Here is a 16,180-nt window from a genome sequence, read left to right as displayed (position 1 = left end):
GTATTTCCATTACTGTACGGTATTTGTATCTATTGTAAGGTATTTTCATTCCATCGCCGCGTTGATACGGATACGAATAACTTACGAACCCGATGACGTGGTAACGCGACATCGGGTTGATGCGTGTTTTTCATTTCACTTCCCCTCCTGGCGTATCTCTTCTAGTGCGTTATGAATAGAACAGTTGCGCTTACGTGGGTGATGTTTCAAAGTCAAAGAGCAGGAAAATGAGGAACAATGCAATTTTTCTTTTTATTCTACGACTTCTAGATCTCGAGATAAATCGATTAAAAAATACCGGTAAATCGTGAATTCTGACGTCACGACATACGCTCGCGTACACGATGAGGTCACATCAAATGTTCCGAGTAAAGCTCCCTCGCAGGCAACACATTAATGTGCTTGTGCGCAATCGACATACGCTCGCGTACACGATGAGGTCACATCAAATGTTCCGAGTAAAGCTCCCTCGCAGGCAACACATTAATGTGCTTGTGCGCATACGTTTCTGTGCATTTCTTTCTGCTCCTCCGCAAGCGCGCTTGCATACTGGCGCAACCTAGCGAAGCAACTGCCTGAAGTCTGACGTCACACATCTTTGAACTTTTTCATTAGAACCGAAAATGAAAATTGAATTTTCGACCTTTTGCAGTTATTTTTTTCGGAGTTTCGACCTCAAATTTGGATTTTCACTACTTTTTACGTAGGAATCGACCATTTATTAATAATTTTTACCCATTTGCAACTGCTTCATTTAATCATTTTGAACGCGGCGTTCATTCGAAGAGATACCCCAGGAGGGGAAATGAAATAATGAAAATCACGCATCAACGCGGCGTGCGGTATTTCACAGATATCGTACGATCTTTTTTTCATGTTTTGTATAGCAGTGGCAACACTGAGTGATAACGCAAATCAGCTGACTCGCTTGTGACTTGATTTGAAGTTTATTTTACACTTTAATTTTTTTTTAGTTTCTAATTTTCTATCTTTCTATTTTCTAAACTGGTCTGTGATTGTGAAATCTATTATAAAAGTGAATAATTTTCTAGTTTTTACTTTTAATTGCCTACCTACTTGTGTAAAATAAAGGAAGATCCCGGATATTTATCTGCCCAAACCTACTCACACCAAATGAATCTAGCCATCTTATGGTCCGATACAAAGCAGATAGGTAAAAGTTTCCAATAGCTGGAATAGGACTCTATCTCGAAAAAAATTGTCATTTTGTTGAGCCCCTATAATTTTCGCGGGCAGCCATTTTTTCGTGATGACGTCAGTTCATGTGTCAGTTCGTGATGACGTCAGTTCATGTGTAAACCATGGCTGTTTCAACGTTATTTTTTTGTGACCTTTTAGCGACATTTTAGGGGATTTAGGTACCGTTTTGGATGTTTTTGAGTGCGCCAATGTACTTTTTGGGTACTTTTACATCGGAATAGGACTCTATCTCGAAAAAAATTGTCATTTGGTTGAGCCCCTATAATTTTCGCGGGCAGCCATTTTTTTGTGATGACGTCAGTTCATGTGTCAGTTCGTGATGACGTCAGTTCATGTGTAAACCATGGCTGTTTCAACGTTATTTTTTTTGCGACCTTTTAGCGACATTTTAGGGGATTTAGGTACCGTTTTGGATGTTTTTGAGTGCGCCAATGTACTTTTTGGGTACTTTTACATCGGAATAGGACTCTATCTCGAAAAAAAATTGTCATTTGGTTGAGCTTCTATAATTTTCGCGGGCAGCCATTTTTTCGTGATGACTTCAGTTCATGCGAGGTCGTAAACCATGGCTGTTTCAACGTTATTTTTTTTGCGACCTTTTAGCGACATTTTAGGGGATTTAGGGACCGTTTTGGATGTTTTTGAGTGCGCCAATGCACTTTTTGGGTACTTTTACATCGGAATAGGACTCTATCTCGAAAAAAATTGTCATTTGGTTGTGCCCCATTGCCTACCTACTTGTGTAAAATAAAGGAAGATCCCGGATATTTATCTGCCCAAACCTACTCACACCAAATGAATCTAGCCATCTTATGGTCCGATACAAAGCAGATAGGTAAAAGTTTCCAATAGCTTGGTATTTTTTATAATTTTACAAGATTAATCCAAGAAAAAGTAGAGAAATTCAGTTCTAAAGTTGCATACTCTAATATTGGAACTATCTACTTAAACAACCAACTTGTATCTTTTTCGTCAAGGTGTATTTCACATGCTTCAGTAATTTCAAATAGGTATGATGTTTCTGATGATTCAGTAGTACAAAATCATTCCTAGCATCATGTGTATCTATCCTGGGGAAACGTCAACCATGCCTGACACAACAGAAAGGAGATCATTTCATAGCTACGAGTATTTGTGTATCAAACGATTTCAAGAAGATGTGCTAGCCAAACAAGAAAATACCAATGAGGAAACCTATGAGCTGTGGAGTTTTGTGAAGAAGCTCCTGGAAACTATGAAGGACCTACATGTCAGCAAGGCTTCAGGGTTACAAGGAATATTTTGGAAATTCAGATTTGACAAGGTAAGTTTCAATAGGAATAGATCTGGCACCTATCAAAATGGAAATACTTGAATACCTACCTACCTAGATAACTATAAAATTGTCAAATTAAGATAACTCACTTGAACTTACTTTTGAAATGAATTGACTAAAACATAATGTGATTCATCATAATTTGTTCTTACTTTCTTACAACTTAAAAAATGGATTATTTTCTTCCTTTCAGAGAATAGCCACTGACCTGTGGTATCTAGCTGTAGCTCTTGACAAATGTCCTCACACACTTCTAGAATTTCTCAAATTTGAACTTACCAAAGATAAGTGTCATCTGGGCACACCTTTGAGCCGCTATCTTTCCCGACATCAGTTCCAAGAAATTCACCTAGATGGGATATTCAAATTCTACGACAGATCATCATTGCCTCTAGAGGTAAGATATTGGGTGATAGAGATTGTTGTAGTTACTTACCTTTTTACCAGTTTTTATTATCATTATTTTTCTATTCCCCCCCTTATGTTCACACTCTAGTCTAGTTCTTTCTCCTCTTCCTATCCCCTCTCTTGTCTCATCTCTTCCCTTCTTGTCTACTCTCCTCCCTCCTCTTCTTGTCTTCTTGCCTCTCCTTTGTGACAAACATCCATGCCACAATTACAATTCTTTTACCTAAAACAGTAAAAAACTAAAGGATGTGTTATAAGTACTATGTAGTTTTGTACTTTTTTACCTTCTCTAGAAAGAATTGTGGACCATGTTTAAGAACCACTGTGCTAAACTACGTTTGCATTAATAAATAATAATGGCATTTTTTCCTTAAAGATTGGTAGGAGTAGGAAGCAGGCATGTACCTAATAATAAATTCCAATTCTCATAACTCCATGACAATGCTTTACAACACTGATAATTGATAAACAATACATGTCAAACATCTTTAAACTGATAACAGATAAGGTTCTAGACCATTTTGAATGAGGAAATACTATGACTCATCATATAGGTACCTAGGTACATACCTAACTATTCAGAGGTTGATAGGTCAAAGGTACATATTTATGAATCTTTCTATCTTGTTTTAATTTTTCTACACTTGAGTATTTTTATAAAGTATTTGGATAGAAAGGAACAAATAGGTAGGTATTACCTAGAAGTAACATGAACAAATACATACCTAATACTTAGGTACCTGAGATTATTCATACTATTGACATACAAAATTCATTAATAATGTAGGTAATAGAATAGAATACATCATGCTGGAATTACTGTATCCTTTGTTCTAACTATTATTCTGAAGTAGATCTAATATTGTAGGATAATAAAAAGGTTCAAAGATCAATAAGGGTTGTTTTGATGTTTTGTGTTGTCCTAAAAGTAGGTATCTACATGCTATGGTAACTGTTTATTCTTAACCTTTTCTCTGCATAATAATCAACCTCAGTGGTGTTGTGGTTAGCATGATTTACTTTGATTCTGGGGATTGGTCGTTTGAGACATGTTCATAGTAGAACTACATTATTGAAAGAAAAAAGAAGAAGGGGGAAAAAACAATTATAATTGGAAATGGCAAATAATTTTAAACACGGATTGTACCAAGTCTAAATCAATTTATAATGCTATTTTTATCACACATGCTATTTTTATCAAATTATTATTCCTACTTTCCCTTGATAAACCTATTAGAGACGTAGACAGACATCAAATAATCGGAACTGCACTAAATTATCAACATATCATTGTCAAAAGTTATTTACCTCTTGACAATATTGGGATATCGATAAGAAAAAGACTGCGAATGGACATGCTTATTTTTGTGATTATTTACTCCATCAATAGAGAGAGAACAAATAGTGGAGTAAATTTCGCGAGAAATCGTTCTAACTTTATCTAATTTCGCTCTGACAAAGATTATTTATACGGCGCGAACGACATGCACAAAAACATTGTTAAAGCGCCTAATGGAAAAAAAAAGATTATTTATAACCAAAGGAAGGATAGTTGTCATGTAGGAGGTCCCGGGTTCGATTCTTGGGCCGCGGTTCCTTTGAATACGATTTCTAGTTTTACAACGCGACGCAACGTTGTACGATTCAATTAATTACAGTAGTTTCTGTGTGTATGTGGTTTACATAACATTGAATTTGGGGGTCATATCATACGAATTTTCCATGTACAGATGTTAATATGGTCCGTAAATGTAAAACTATTGTACCTTTAGTATGTGGTTACATTGTTTCTGAATGTTTCATACGGTGACTCACATGCATAGACGCATTACTGGGCGTAGTAAGCCTAGAATGCGTGCCAAAGAAATTGTAGCCTTGAAGTTGGGGGCATCTGTTCTCATATTTAGATACCACAATATTTTTCCCATGCGTTTTTACTTTCCTTATCCTATACTCCTATAGGAAGGAGAGTATGCATAATATATTTTATCATTATTATTTTTATTTATTTTTTATTTTTTCAATTTTAACCCACTTGTTTTCAACCCACGTTTTACTTCTTTACTTCCCCTCACACAGATTTTCAAATGCGACACCGTCGAAGTGCTCTCCCTCAAAAGTAACTCCCTCACATCTCTCCCACCCGACATCGGTCGTCTGACCAACCTTCGCGTGCTGTGCCTCACGGACAACTGTCTCCAGAACGCCTCCATTCCCTTCACTCTGACCTTCTGCAAGAATCTGACCCACTTGTATTTGGACAACAATCTGCTGGATGCATTGCCCGGGTTTCTGTTGAGTATGCCCCAGCTGGACACGGTATATAGGCATGGCAATCACAACTACTTCAAGTCCACGTTCATGTGGTACCATTCCGACATACACGCGAGGTAAGCGGCTCAAATGCCTAGAGAGGTAGGTAGTCTTGACTTGAGGACTGGTTTTAGATAGTTTGGAAAATTTGTTGGTGTGGAACTCTAGAGTACTCTAGACCATACTTAATCTGATACTTGGTTTAAGTTAAACTCATAAGATTAAGCAATCTGATTGGTTGATTTTAAACTTTAGATTATAAATCAGCTAGCCAGCCTAGATAACTTTGCGGTTAGAGTGCCTGTCTTGTAAGCGCTAAATCACAGGTTCAATTCCCGTCTGATGCAAACTTTATCATACGTCAAATTCTCGGAACGGCTGGCTTTCTCCTATCCTGTCCTCCTCTCTTCGATTTTGGGACGATAAGAACTGGTATTATTTTTTATAATTCCCTCTATGAAAAAAGTCAAGTTTTTTAAAAAGATTAATAGAGGCAACTGTAATTGCTAATACCTTATCGTCCCGAAAGCGGAGAGAGAAGGAAGGCAGAAATGGAGAAAGCCAGCCGTCCCGAGAACAAACCTTATCCGTTCAGAATAAAATCTGCCCCGTTTGGGAATCAAACCCGCGACCTAGCGGTAAGTTTTTCTCCAATACATTTAGTGATACATTTAATGAAGTATTTAAATTTCCCCATCAGGATTCGATCGACGAGTACACGGGACGAGGTACTTCGCAAGCAGAAGAAGCTACATCAGCCATCCCGGCTGCAAGATCTAGCCGTTCAGTCTGTCATTGCCTCTAAGGAGAACTTCTTCGAGCCAGGACTGTTTCCCGGTCCCCTGGTAGACTACATAGCCCGGGAATACAACCAATACCATGTGTGCCATTATTGTAACAGTGCCGAACCCCTGGACAGATCCGGATATAAAGTGTTCACGTTTAAAACCCCGTATCTAGGTAAGTTTGAAACTCCGTATCTAGGGAACTTTTAAAACCCGAGTTTTAAAAAATGCCATCTTGCTGTAAAGCCAATGACATGTTCATTTACCCTTGACTATCATTGAAGTACTTATGGTGTTTTACTTATGGAAGAAATTCGCTCATGACTTTTGGTCCAGACGTGTCATTAGAGCAATCCCCGTTTGATCAAAGAGAAGAGGTGTTTTAGTTTATTTGACTGATTTTTAATTATCATTGAACTTTTGGGTACCCTGTACCCTAAAAATAGTTTAGGTTGGATAATTGTTGGTTGTTAGCTTTACGTTATATTTTGGTGTTTGGCAAAATGTATGGGTTGGCGCACTGTCTTACCGCCAGCCAACAGTTCTTAAACCATGTTATCATTTCCCAACGATGAGCCAACCAACCCTACCATTTCCCAACTATCGATTTATGTTATTAGGGTAGGGACAGGTACCTTTTTTCTGAGTTTTACAGTTAACTATAACACATCAATCTCCCCCTAGTCTGTACCACATGTTTTATTCTTCTCTCCTTCTCTTCCAGGCAACACGTGTGTCCCGTTTCAACACTGGGCATGCTCCTACCAGTGTGCCGAGGACATTGAGCGCCCCGCGCACGCCGAACAGCGCTCCGATTCTGCCCAGCTCGAGCTCGCCTATGCCGCCTACATTTCCGAGGTCCAGTGTACGGGCAGACCTCGGAATCAGAGACGGAAGCGCGGCAAATGTGCGCTCATGTGATGTTTCATGGGGATCGGTGCGGAAGACGGAATAGTGTCCCGTGCGCATCATGTGATATTGACGCTTGTGCTGTTGACTATTTGCGCGCTGCTAACGTATGCGTAGCGCCCGAGGGTGGAATGCCCATGTGCAATACCCATTTTTGATTTTCTCAGCCGGACCAAACCCCCTTTCAATCGCCCACCAGGGGTGGATGGAGGGACTGCTTGAGAAAAAGCCCCTGAGGGTAAAATGCCCATGTGCAATAGGTACCCATTTTTGTTGGTTGTAGCCGGAGTTGATAGATGATTTGAGGTTAAATGCTTTACAGTTACCCCATATGTGACACGACATTTCTCACGAATATGTATCCTTATTTGGTGAGATGGGGTCTGTCGGACCCCCCACAGAATTCAGTTTGTATCTAAATATGCTTGGAAATGGAAATTAATTAGGTATTGGAGTAATATTGATTCGTAAAAAGAAGTTTTATGCGTTGATGCTACAATTGATGTTATTATGCTAGCAAAAGATGTTTCCCAAGTTTTAAATGGTCTGACAGACCTCATCCTTAGAGTGTCAAAAAAAAAACCGCCTCACCAATTTAGGGTCAACAAAAGTTTCCTGATTTTATTTGATTGGTGTAGAGTTTCGGTTCCAGTTTAGGTTGGATAATTGTTGGTTGTTAGCTTTACGTTATATTTTGGTGTTTGGCAAAATGTATGGGTTGGCGCACTGTCTTACCGCCGGCCAACAGTTCTTAAACCATGTTATCATTTCCCAACGAAGAGCCAACCAACCCTACCATTTCCCAACTATCGATTGATGTTATTAGGGTAGGGACAGGTACCTTTTTTCTGAGTTTTACAGTTAATTATAACACATCAATCTCCCCCTAGTCTATACCACATATTTCAGTCTTCTTTTCTTCTGTTCCAGGCAACACGTGTGTCCCGTTTCAACACTGGGCATGCTCCTACCAGTGTGCCGAGGACATTGAGCGCCCCGCGCACGCCGAACAGCGCTCCGATTCTGCCCAGCTCGAGCTCGCCTATGCCGCCTACATTTCCGAGGTCCAGTGTACGGGCAGACCTCGGAATCAGAGACGGAAGCGCGGCAAATGTGCGCTCATGTGATGTTTCATGGGGATCGGTGCGGAAGACGGAATAGTGTCCCGTGCGCATCATGTGATATTGACGCTTGTGCTGTTGACTATTTGCGCGCTGCTAACGTATGCGTAGCGCCCGAGGGTGGAATGCCCATGTGCAATACCCATTTTTGATTTTCTCAGCCGGACCAAACCCCGGTACCTATACCTACATACATAGTAGTAAGCATTATTATTCTAATTCTACCTCACAACATCAACATGCTACCTGTAACGTTTACTCAGCCGTAAAGTTACAGTCATATCCCCCTCTCTAACTCTATGCTTTAGCAACTCTTTCTTGTGAGTCAATGAATATCCACGTTATGCTAGTCTGAGTAGTCAGTCTTCTCCAGGTCTCTGGACATACAAGAGTGACTCTGTGTTTACAAATCCAGTGGTTTGTTTTGGTTTGTAATCGAGTTTTGAACAATAGATCTGGAATTTCTACATTCCTACGGTACCTAATACCTATCTTTAATTTTATCTTGTGCATTTAACACAGTTATCAGATCAGTTGGTGTTTTGGTTTATCATTTAGTTCATTTTCATTTGTTTTAATATTCATTCACTGTGAATCTTGCGAAGTTCTTGTGAATCTGTCTTGTTTCGCAGAGTACGTGTAGCAATGTTGCTCTATGTCCAGTTATCTTAGTTGTAGTTGTATAGACCCAGTTTATGTTATAGTTTGACAAAATGAAAGTTTGAAAGTGGATTTGAAGATCTGACACTCTAAAGTTTTACTAGTGAAGAAGATTTCTGGACAAGTCGATATTGAGCGGATTCAATAGACAGAAATTTTAAAAAATGGTGAGTTTATAACATTTATTTTGCTGTTTTTTGCAGGTAATATCAATAACTAATAATATTAGTGCGGACACCAAAATAATCACATTTTGAATTTTTGACATCTCCACTAATAAAACATCAATCTGAATGTGAACATCAATAATAGTGGAGACGCCAAAATAACCTGATTTTGAATTTTTGACATCTCCACTAATAAAACATCAATCTGAATGTGAACATCAATAATAGTGGAGACGCCAAAATAACCTGATTTTGAATTTTTGACATCTCCACTAATAAAACATCAATCTGAATGTGAACATCAATAATAGTGGAGACGCCAAAATAACCTGATTTGGAATATTTGACATCTCCACTAATAAAACATCAATCTGAATGTGAACATCAATAATAGTGGAGACGCCAAAATAACCTGATTTTGAATTTTTGACATCTCCACTAATAAAACATCAATCTGAATGTGAACATCAATAAAAGTGGAGACGCCAAAATAACCTGATTTGGAATATTTGACATCTCCACTAATATGACATGCTATCTGATAATATTAGCGGAGTTATTGAAAGTACCATGTGTTGTAGCCCAGTACAGTCGGCACCCAATACAAGGTCCCCACTTAGTCCTTTTTGAGACAAGCTAGCTCTCAATATGTGTGATTCAATTTTAGAATCATCAATTTCGATTTTTTAGGCTAAAAACAAAGTTGATTGGAGAGCATAGCGCATAGAGCATTGAGGAGATAGAGGAAAACGACGAATTCAAACCACAAAAAGCTGACAGCAAAAATCTCTATGCTTTTCGCTCTACTGTCTTTTTAGCTTTAAGCTGTGTCCACACATACTCTACGGCCGTCAATCGACATAGATCGACAGTCGACTGAGAAGAAAAAGTTGTTTATGTTTTTTACATCGATCGACGACTTTCGACTATGTGTGGACACAGCTTTAGACATATGTGATTCTAACTCTTTTTTTTCGTTCAATGGTGTATAAGTTGCATAAAATGTTCTTGTTCACCCTTGATGTTTAGTTCTATGTTGAATGTTTTTTTTAATGCTTAGTGACATTGAAATGTTTTTAATAATGTTAAACTCACATTTCTTTATCGCACTAGTTTAGTGGTTAGCACAGTGAATTTTGGATGCGTAGGTTGTTGGTTCAAGTTCAAGGCGAGTTATGAAAATATTTGAATGCCCGAGGAAAAATTACCCAATGGTCAATACGTCTTAGGTACCTATAAACAACAAAATTTCATGCTTTGACTGAAATTCGAACCCGCAACCTCTTGAATACCAAACAAACGACCATTGACATACCAAGGCAGCAAAGTTTCATGAAATTTTTTCACGTCAAATATAGGTAGCCATTTTAATTTTATATTATTATTATATATTTTTTTTTTAATTTTGCTGGTGTTACGAATAGGTAGACGAGTAGGTAACTTTAGGTGTAATTTTCCAGTGGTCAGGATTCCCGAAAGAAAAATGCACCTTTTTTAGAACTGTAGTGAGTCTGGCCTAAGGTATGAGCTTACCTACCCGATAAATGGTATCGTAGTTCAGTGCTACGGAGATTTTGTTTGTTTTTTGTTAGGCAGTTATTTAGTCATCACAGTTTTCGATAGTTAAAGCTAAGTAGGTAGGTATTAATTTAAGTTTTTCACAATGGTGCTTGCAGTATTTGTAAAATTATACATTTGTCAATTTAGATAGGTAGATTTTTTTTTTTTTTTTTCTTATTGATAGAAGTTGCATATTAGTCATTTTATATAGTTTTTCATTGTTCTATATTTCTTCCTATGTAATTTGATTATTGAAAACTGACGTATGTAAATGAGATAAAAGAGGCTCTTTTAATAATTTTCTTGAAAATTAAGAAAAAAAAGCATGACTTGATTGGTATTCGAACCTGAACCCTCCTGCTTATTAGGCGAGAAGCCAACCGCGATACCACCAACTAGACCAAGGTGGTTTTTCGCCTTGTCTGGGATCAAACCCAAAGTTCTGAATTTCCGGACAGCCTCTCAAATGATGAGAATAAATCAATACACTGATTTTTTAGTTGCCTTCAGACTATAAAAGTATCGCCTGCGGCGCGAACAATCAGTTTGCTTTCTACTTACATACCGTCTGTGTTCCAACAGTCACACACCTAAACTCAACACTAAATGATCTCTGTAATGTTTTTGGTTAGAGCTGTTTTATTTATTTTTTATTGATGTTCTGCAATTTTCATTCCTCAAAATAAATAGGTTCTGAGGTAGTTAAACAAATTTTACCTATACATTGAAAAAGAATGTATGTTTTTCTTTTTGGTCATTCCCTGTTCAACCAACCGTTCCGACAACGAACCTTATCTGTTTAGTATAAAGTCCGCCCCGCGACCTAGACCTAGCGCTTATAGGACTAGCCTCCAAGCTAAGTAGACCCGCAAGAAAATTCCTAAGTCAGAGCTATAGTAGGTAAGTAGTAAGACAGGATTGATTGAAACTACAAAAGCTAAAATCGAAAGTATTTCCGCCAGCCTAGTTAGCTTAGTTGGTAGTACGTCTGCCTTGTAAGCGCTAGGACGCGGGTTCGATTCCCGCCCGGGGCGGATTTTATCCCGATGGGATAATGTTCGTTCTCAGAACGGCTGGCTTTCTCCTATCCTGTCTTTCTTCTCTCTTCGATTTCGGGACGATAAGACCGTAGCAGTTACAGTTCCCTCTGTCAAACCTCTTAAAAGAAAAGAAAGTTTTTCCAATACAAAAGAGGGCAAAAATCCCAAAAAAAACGTTTCCATTTCTACCGTATTTTATTACCCTCTGGTAATAAAAGAATCCATGCCTGTTCCCTAGAAGTATCAAGACTCGTGATATCACATCCATGCCTGACATAGTCAGGTTGATTCAATTAGCGACGCTAGACGTCGCTACTCACCTAAATAATGTCACACGGTTCTTGAATCCATGCCTGTTCCTTAGAACCAGTATAACTCGTGATATCGTATCCATGCCTGAGGTAGCCAGGTTAATTCAATTAGTGGCGCTACTCACCTGGGTTGCCCGTTATATCCTGACTTTCTACTTATTCATATTAGTGACATTATACCTACCTACATATTTATATTATGTACAACGTACAACCTACATACATAATAATGTATCTAAAGAGGCTGTGTGAACATTGTACGTCAATGAATTTTTTTTCTTTCTTTCTTGAAATCAAGACTTTAACGGCTTCAGTGTAATTGATCTTTTTCCTGAGGTTTTATTTCTAGTGGTAGAGTTCTCCTGAAGGACCTCTTCCACCCAACAACTTGATCTGAGGCTAAAGACGTCACTTGGTCACCATTTTACAATAACTTTGTATGGTGCTCTTTAAAAAAAAAAAAAAAAAAAAAAAAAAAAAAAAAAATTTTTTTTTTTTAATTTAAGGGGAAAAAAAACTCCCACCTAGATAATGGGATTAAAGACAAACAACAAAACAAGTAACAACAACAACAACACCAACAACAAGAACAACAACACCACCACCACCACCAACAACAACAACAACAACAACAACAACAACAAGAACACTAGCAAAAAAAAAAAAAAATAAATAAATAAAATAAAATAATAACAATAGGTAACATCATCCTTGTATTATTATTGTTAATAGGTACCTATACCTACATACATATAAGTAGTGAGAATTATTATTCTAATTCTACCTCACAACATCAACATGCTACCTGTAACGTTTACTCAGTCGTGAAGTTACAGTCATACCCCTCTCTCTAACTCTATGCTTTAACAACTCTTTCTTGTGAGTCAATGAATATCCACGTTATACTACTCAGTCTTCTCCAGGTCTCTGGACATACAATAGTGGCTCTGTGTTTACAAATCCATTGTTTTGTTTTGGTTTTGTTACAATAGATCTGGAATTTCTACATTCCTACGGTATCTAATACCCATCTTAATAAATTTTATCTTGTCCATTTAACACAGTTATCAGATCAGTTGGTGTTTTGGTTTATCATTTGGTTCATTTTCATTTGTTTTAATATTCATTCACTGTGAATCTTGCGAAGTTCTTGTGAATCTGTCTTGTTTTACAGAGTGCGTGTAGCAATGTTGCTCTATGTCCAGTTATCTTAGTTGTAGTTGTATAGACCCAGTTTATGTTATACATAGTTTGACAAAATGAAAGTTTGAAAGTGGATTTGAAGATCTGACACTCTAAAGTTTTACTAGTGAAGAAGATTTCTGGACAAGTCGATATTGAGCGGATTCAATAGACAGAAATTTTAAAAAAATGGTGAGTTTATAACATTTATTTTGCTGTTTTTTGCAGGTACTAATATCAATCACTAATAATATTAGTGTAGACGCCAAAATAATCACATTTTGAATTTTTGACATCTCCACTAATAAAACATCAATCTGAATGTGAACATCAATAATAGTGGAGACGCCAAAATAACCTGATTTGGAATATTTGACATCTCCACTAAAATGACATGCTATCTGATAACATTAGCGGAGTTGTTGAAAGTACCATGTGTTGTAGCCCATATTGTTTTTCAGAATACAATTTTATTGTCTGTTTCCAGGCTCATCACTTTCGAGAGCAAGATATTGATGGTAAGTTATCCCGTGTCTACCTATTTATCATAGGTCGCCCCCGTTTCGAATTCCGGCCAAGAGATTGAAAGTTTATAGGGAGATACTCAACCTACCTTTAGTTATACGGTCGAAGAATTTGACAATAATGAAAATTCGGTATTTCCAGATTGAGGTACATATCAAATGAAATATGATGGAATCAGCCCCCCTAAAATGTCCACAAAGTCCAGAAAATCTGCCAAGAAATGTAACTCTCCTATTTAATTTAGCATGCCGGGACGTCAAGATTTTGAAGCGCCGCCCTATATTAGCACAATAATAGAATCTGATGGTTTTCTTTTTCTTTCTCTTTCCCAGAATTCCGGGAATGTTTCTTCCTGTTCGCCAGGAATGGTACGATCAAAACCCTGGATGAACTGTCGGTCATCATGAGATCTCTGGGTATGAGTCCCACCATAGCCGAACTCAAGAAATATCTGGCGGAGAAAGGTACGCATTGTACCTAAACAGGTTTTTTTTTTAATCGAATAGAGAAGGAAGACAGGATAGGAGAAAGCCAGCCGTTCCGAGAAAAAACATCCGTTCAGGATAAAATCCGTCAAACAGAGATCAAATTCAATCTCGATATGAAACATAGGATAAAAAAAGGGGATTACAATTTTTGCTTTCCTCAGGGAATGGAACTCTCCTGTAAAGCTGTGTACCTACCTATTATTAGGTATGGTAGGTATTTACTACCGACATTTCCCATAACATAACTTAGCCTGTGGGCCGTAGACAGAACAAATTGCAGAATAATAGATGTGACATTCCCACGGGAAATTCGCTTTTTTAAATGGAGAAACAAATGTCTATGCTGTAGACCTCTTTGTTTACCTACGGTACACATACGTAGGTAATTTGACTGAAGAGTCTACTACCGAGAATTCATATTTACCTACTTTGACAGTAAGCTTGTTTTTCGATTACGAGGAATAAAAATAGTCGTTCCAACCTAGTTCGCTTGGAGGGTAGCGCGTCTGACTTGTAAGTACAAGGTCGCGGGTTCGATTCCCGCCTGAGGCAGATTTTATCCTGATGGGATAATGTTCGTTCTCGGAAGGGCTAGCTTTTTCCTATCCTGTCTTTCTTCTCTCTTTGATTTTTGGGACGATAAGATCTTGGGTTTTACAGTTCCCTCTGTCAAATCTCTTTGAAAAAATAGTCGTTTTGTTCGTTCAATAATAATGCTTTTCTTCTGTTTTCTGCGTTCAGGTGGCAAATTGTCGTTTCCCGATTTCCTCAAAGTAATGCACACTCACAGCAAAGCCGAAGACATACCCAAAGAAGTAGTGGATGCGTTCAAAGCCGCTGACACGACGAAAAGTGGGACGGTGCCCGCCAAATATTTGAAACACGTCCTGGTTAATTGGGGAGAGGGGTTGAGCTCGAAAGAAGGTAAGAGGAAACCTCAGATAAAAGTGGAAACAGATGGAACTCCTGAAAACTAAAGGTGTATTTTCCTTTTGGGAAACTTTCGGGAACGGAACCGGTTTCTTTTGGGAAACTTCCGGGAACGGAACCGGTTTCCTTTTGGAAACTTTCGGGAACGGAACCGGTTTCCTTTTGGGAAACTTTCGGGAACGGAACCGGTTTCCTTTTGGGAAACTTTCGGGAACGGAACCGGTTTCCTTTTGGAAACTTTCGGGAACAGAACCGGTTTCTTTTGGGAAACTTTCGGGAACAGAACCGGTTTCTTTTGGGAAACTTTCGGGAACGGAACCGGTTTCCTTTTGGAAACTTTCGGGAACGGAACCGGTTTCCTTTTGGAAACTTAAATAACGCCTGTACTAAATCATTGTAGCCAGCTTGCTGTGAGCTTGGAGGGTAGCACATCTCTCTTGTAAGCGCTAGGCCGCCCGTTCGATTCCCGCCCGGGACGAATTTTATTCTGAACGAATAAGTTTCATTCTCTGAACGGCTGGCTTTCTCCTAAAAACGATTAAAAAGTTTTAATAACACGATTTCTCTCAAAGTTGAAGTGAAAAAAGAAAAAAATCTTTCATTTATTTTCTCATTTTTTTCAGTGGATCAAATCTTCCGGGAAGCCAATGTCACCATGAACAGTAAGGTCCGATATGAGGACTTTGTCAAGATAGCATGTGCCCCTGTACCTGACTACTATTAGGTCCTCTCGAGATCATCAGAAAATATGAGTGTAAATTTTTGTTGACCCTGCGAATCGAACCCGGAGCCTTCTGCATGGTAAGCAGTCACCAACAGAAAGTGCTTTACCCCCTATCTGGTTTTGTTCTTTCGTTTGTTTGTCCTAAAAAAGCAAGAAAACATCGTAACTTTAGAAGCTTTCACTTAAAAACCACACCCATGCATTCAAGGTCCCCTGATTTTACATTGTTCTACCCAGTCATGTGAACACAATGTATCAAAATTTGAGTGTGTTTGTGTTCAAGGGAGAGAATGAGAGATAGCGGTTTAGGGGAGAGTAGGAGAGAGGAGGAGGAGGAAAGGATAGAGAGAATGAAGGGAAAGAGTGGTTAAGGGAGGAGAAAGAGGTTGAGGGGAGAGAGCGGTTTAGGGAGGGAGGGAGAGGAGGGGTTTTAGGGGATACAACGATATAGGGAGGGAGGGAGAATCAACTTTAGGGAGAGGAAGGAAAAGTGAGAGAGAGAGAGAGAGAAGTCAATTTAG

The 16,180-nt window shown here is 38.5% G+C and overlaps 2 protein-coding genes across 3 annotated transcripts; both read left to right on the top strand.

The window, feature by feature from the left end:
* Positions 1–964: 964 nt before the first annotated feature.
* LOC103512669 lies at positions 965–7,389 on the top strand. Its single transcript, XM_008477445.3, has 6 exons — positions 965–1,036; positions 2,199–2,524; positions 2,730–2,933; positions 5,024–5,334; positions 5,958–6,217; positions 6,767–7,389. Exons 2-6 carry the CDS (start codon positions 2,279–2,281, stop codon positions 6,961–6,963), a joined length of 1,218 nt encoding a protein of 405 aa, XP_008475667.1. The 5' UTR covers positions 965–1,036; positions 2,199–2,278; the 3' UTR covers positions 6,964–7,389.
* A 1,082-nt stretch (positions 7,390–8,471) lies between these two features.
* Positions 8,472–15,669, top strand: LOC103512666 (calmodulin). Of its 2 annotated transcripts, XM_008477443.3 has the most exons (6): positions 8,472–8,499; positions 8,745–8,899; positions 13,480–13,510; positions 13,850–13,981; positions 14,747–14,929; positions 15,559–15,669. In XM_008477443.3, the coding sequence occupies exons 2-6, from the start codon at positions 8,897–8,899 to the stop codon at positions 15,657–15,659; spliced, it is 450 nt and encodes a 149-aa protein (XP_008475665.1). In that variant the 5' UTR covers positions 8,472–8,499; positions 8,745–8,896; the 3' UTR covers positions 15,660–15,669. The 2 variants fall into 2 exon arrangements, with proteins under 2 accessions (XP_008475665.1, XP_008475664.1); XM_008477442.3 differs by lacking the exons at positions 8,472–8,499; positions 8,745–8,899 and adding an exon at positions 12,728–13,184.
* The last annotated feature ends 511 nt before the right edge of the window (positions 15,670–16,180 follow it).

The sequence above is a fragment of the Diaphorina citri genome, unplaced genomic scaffold (genome assembly GCF_000475195.1).
Source record: "Diaphorina citri unplaced genomic scaffold, Diaci psyllid genome assembly version 1.1 scaffold872, whole genome shotgun sequence".
NCBI lineage: Eukaryota > Metazoa > Arthropoda > Insecta > Hemiptera > Psyllidae > Diaphorina > Diaphorina citri.
Note: the sequence above shows the minus strand (reverse complement) of the source record. Positions and strands in the feature narration are given on the sequence as shown.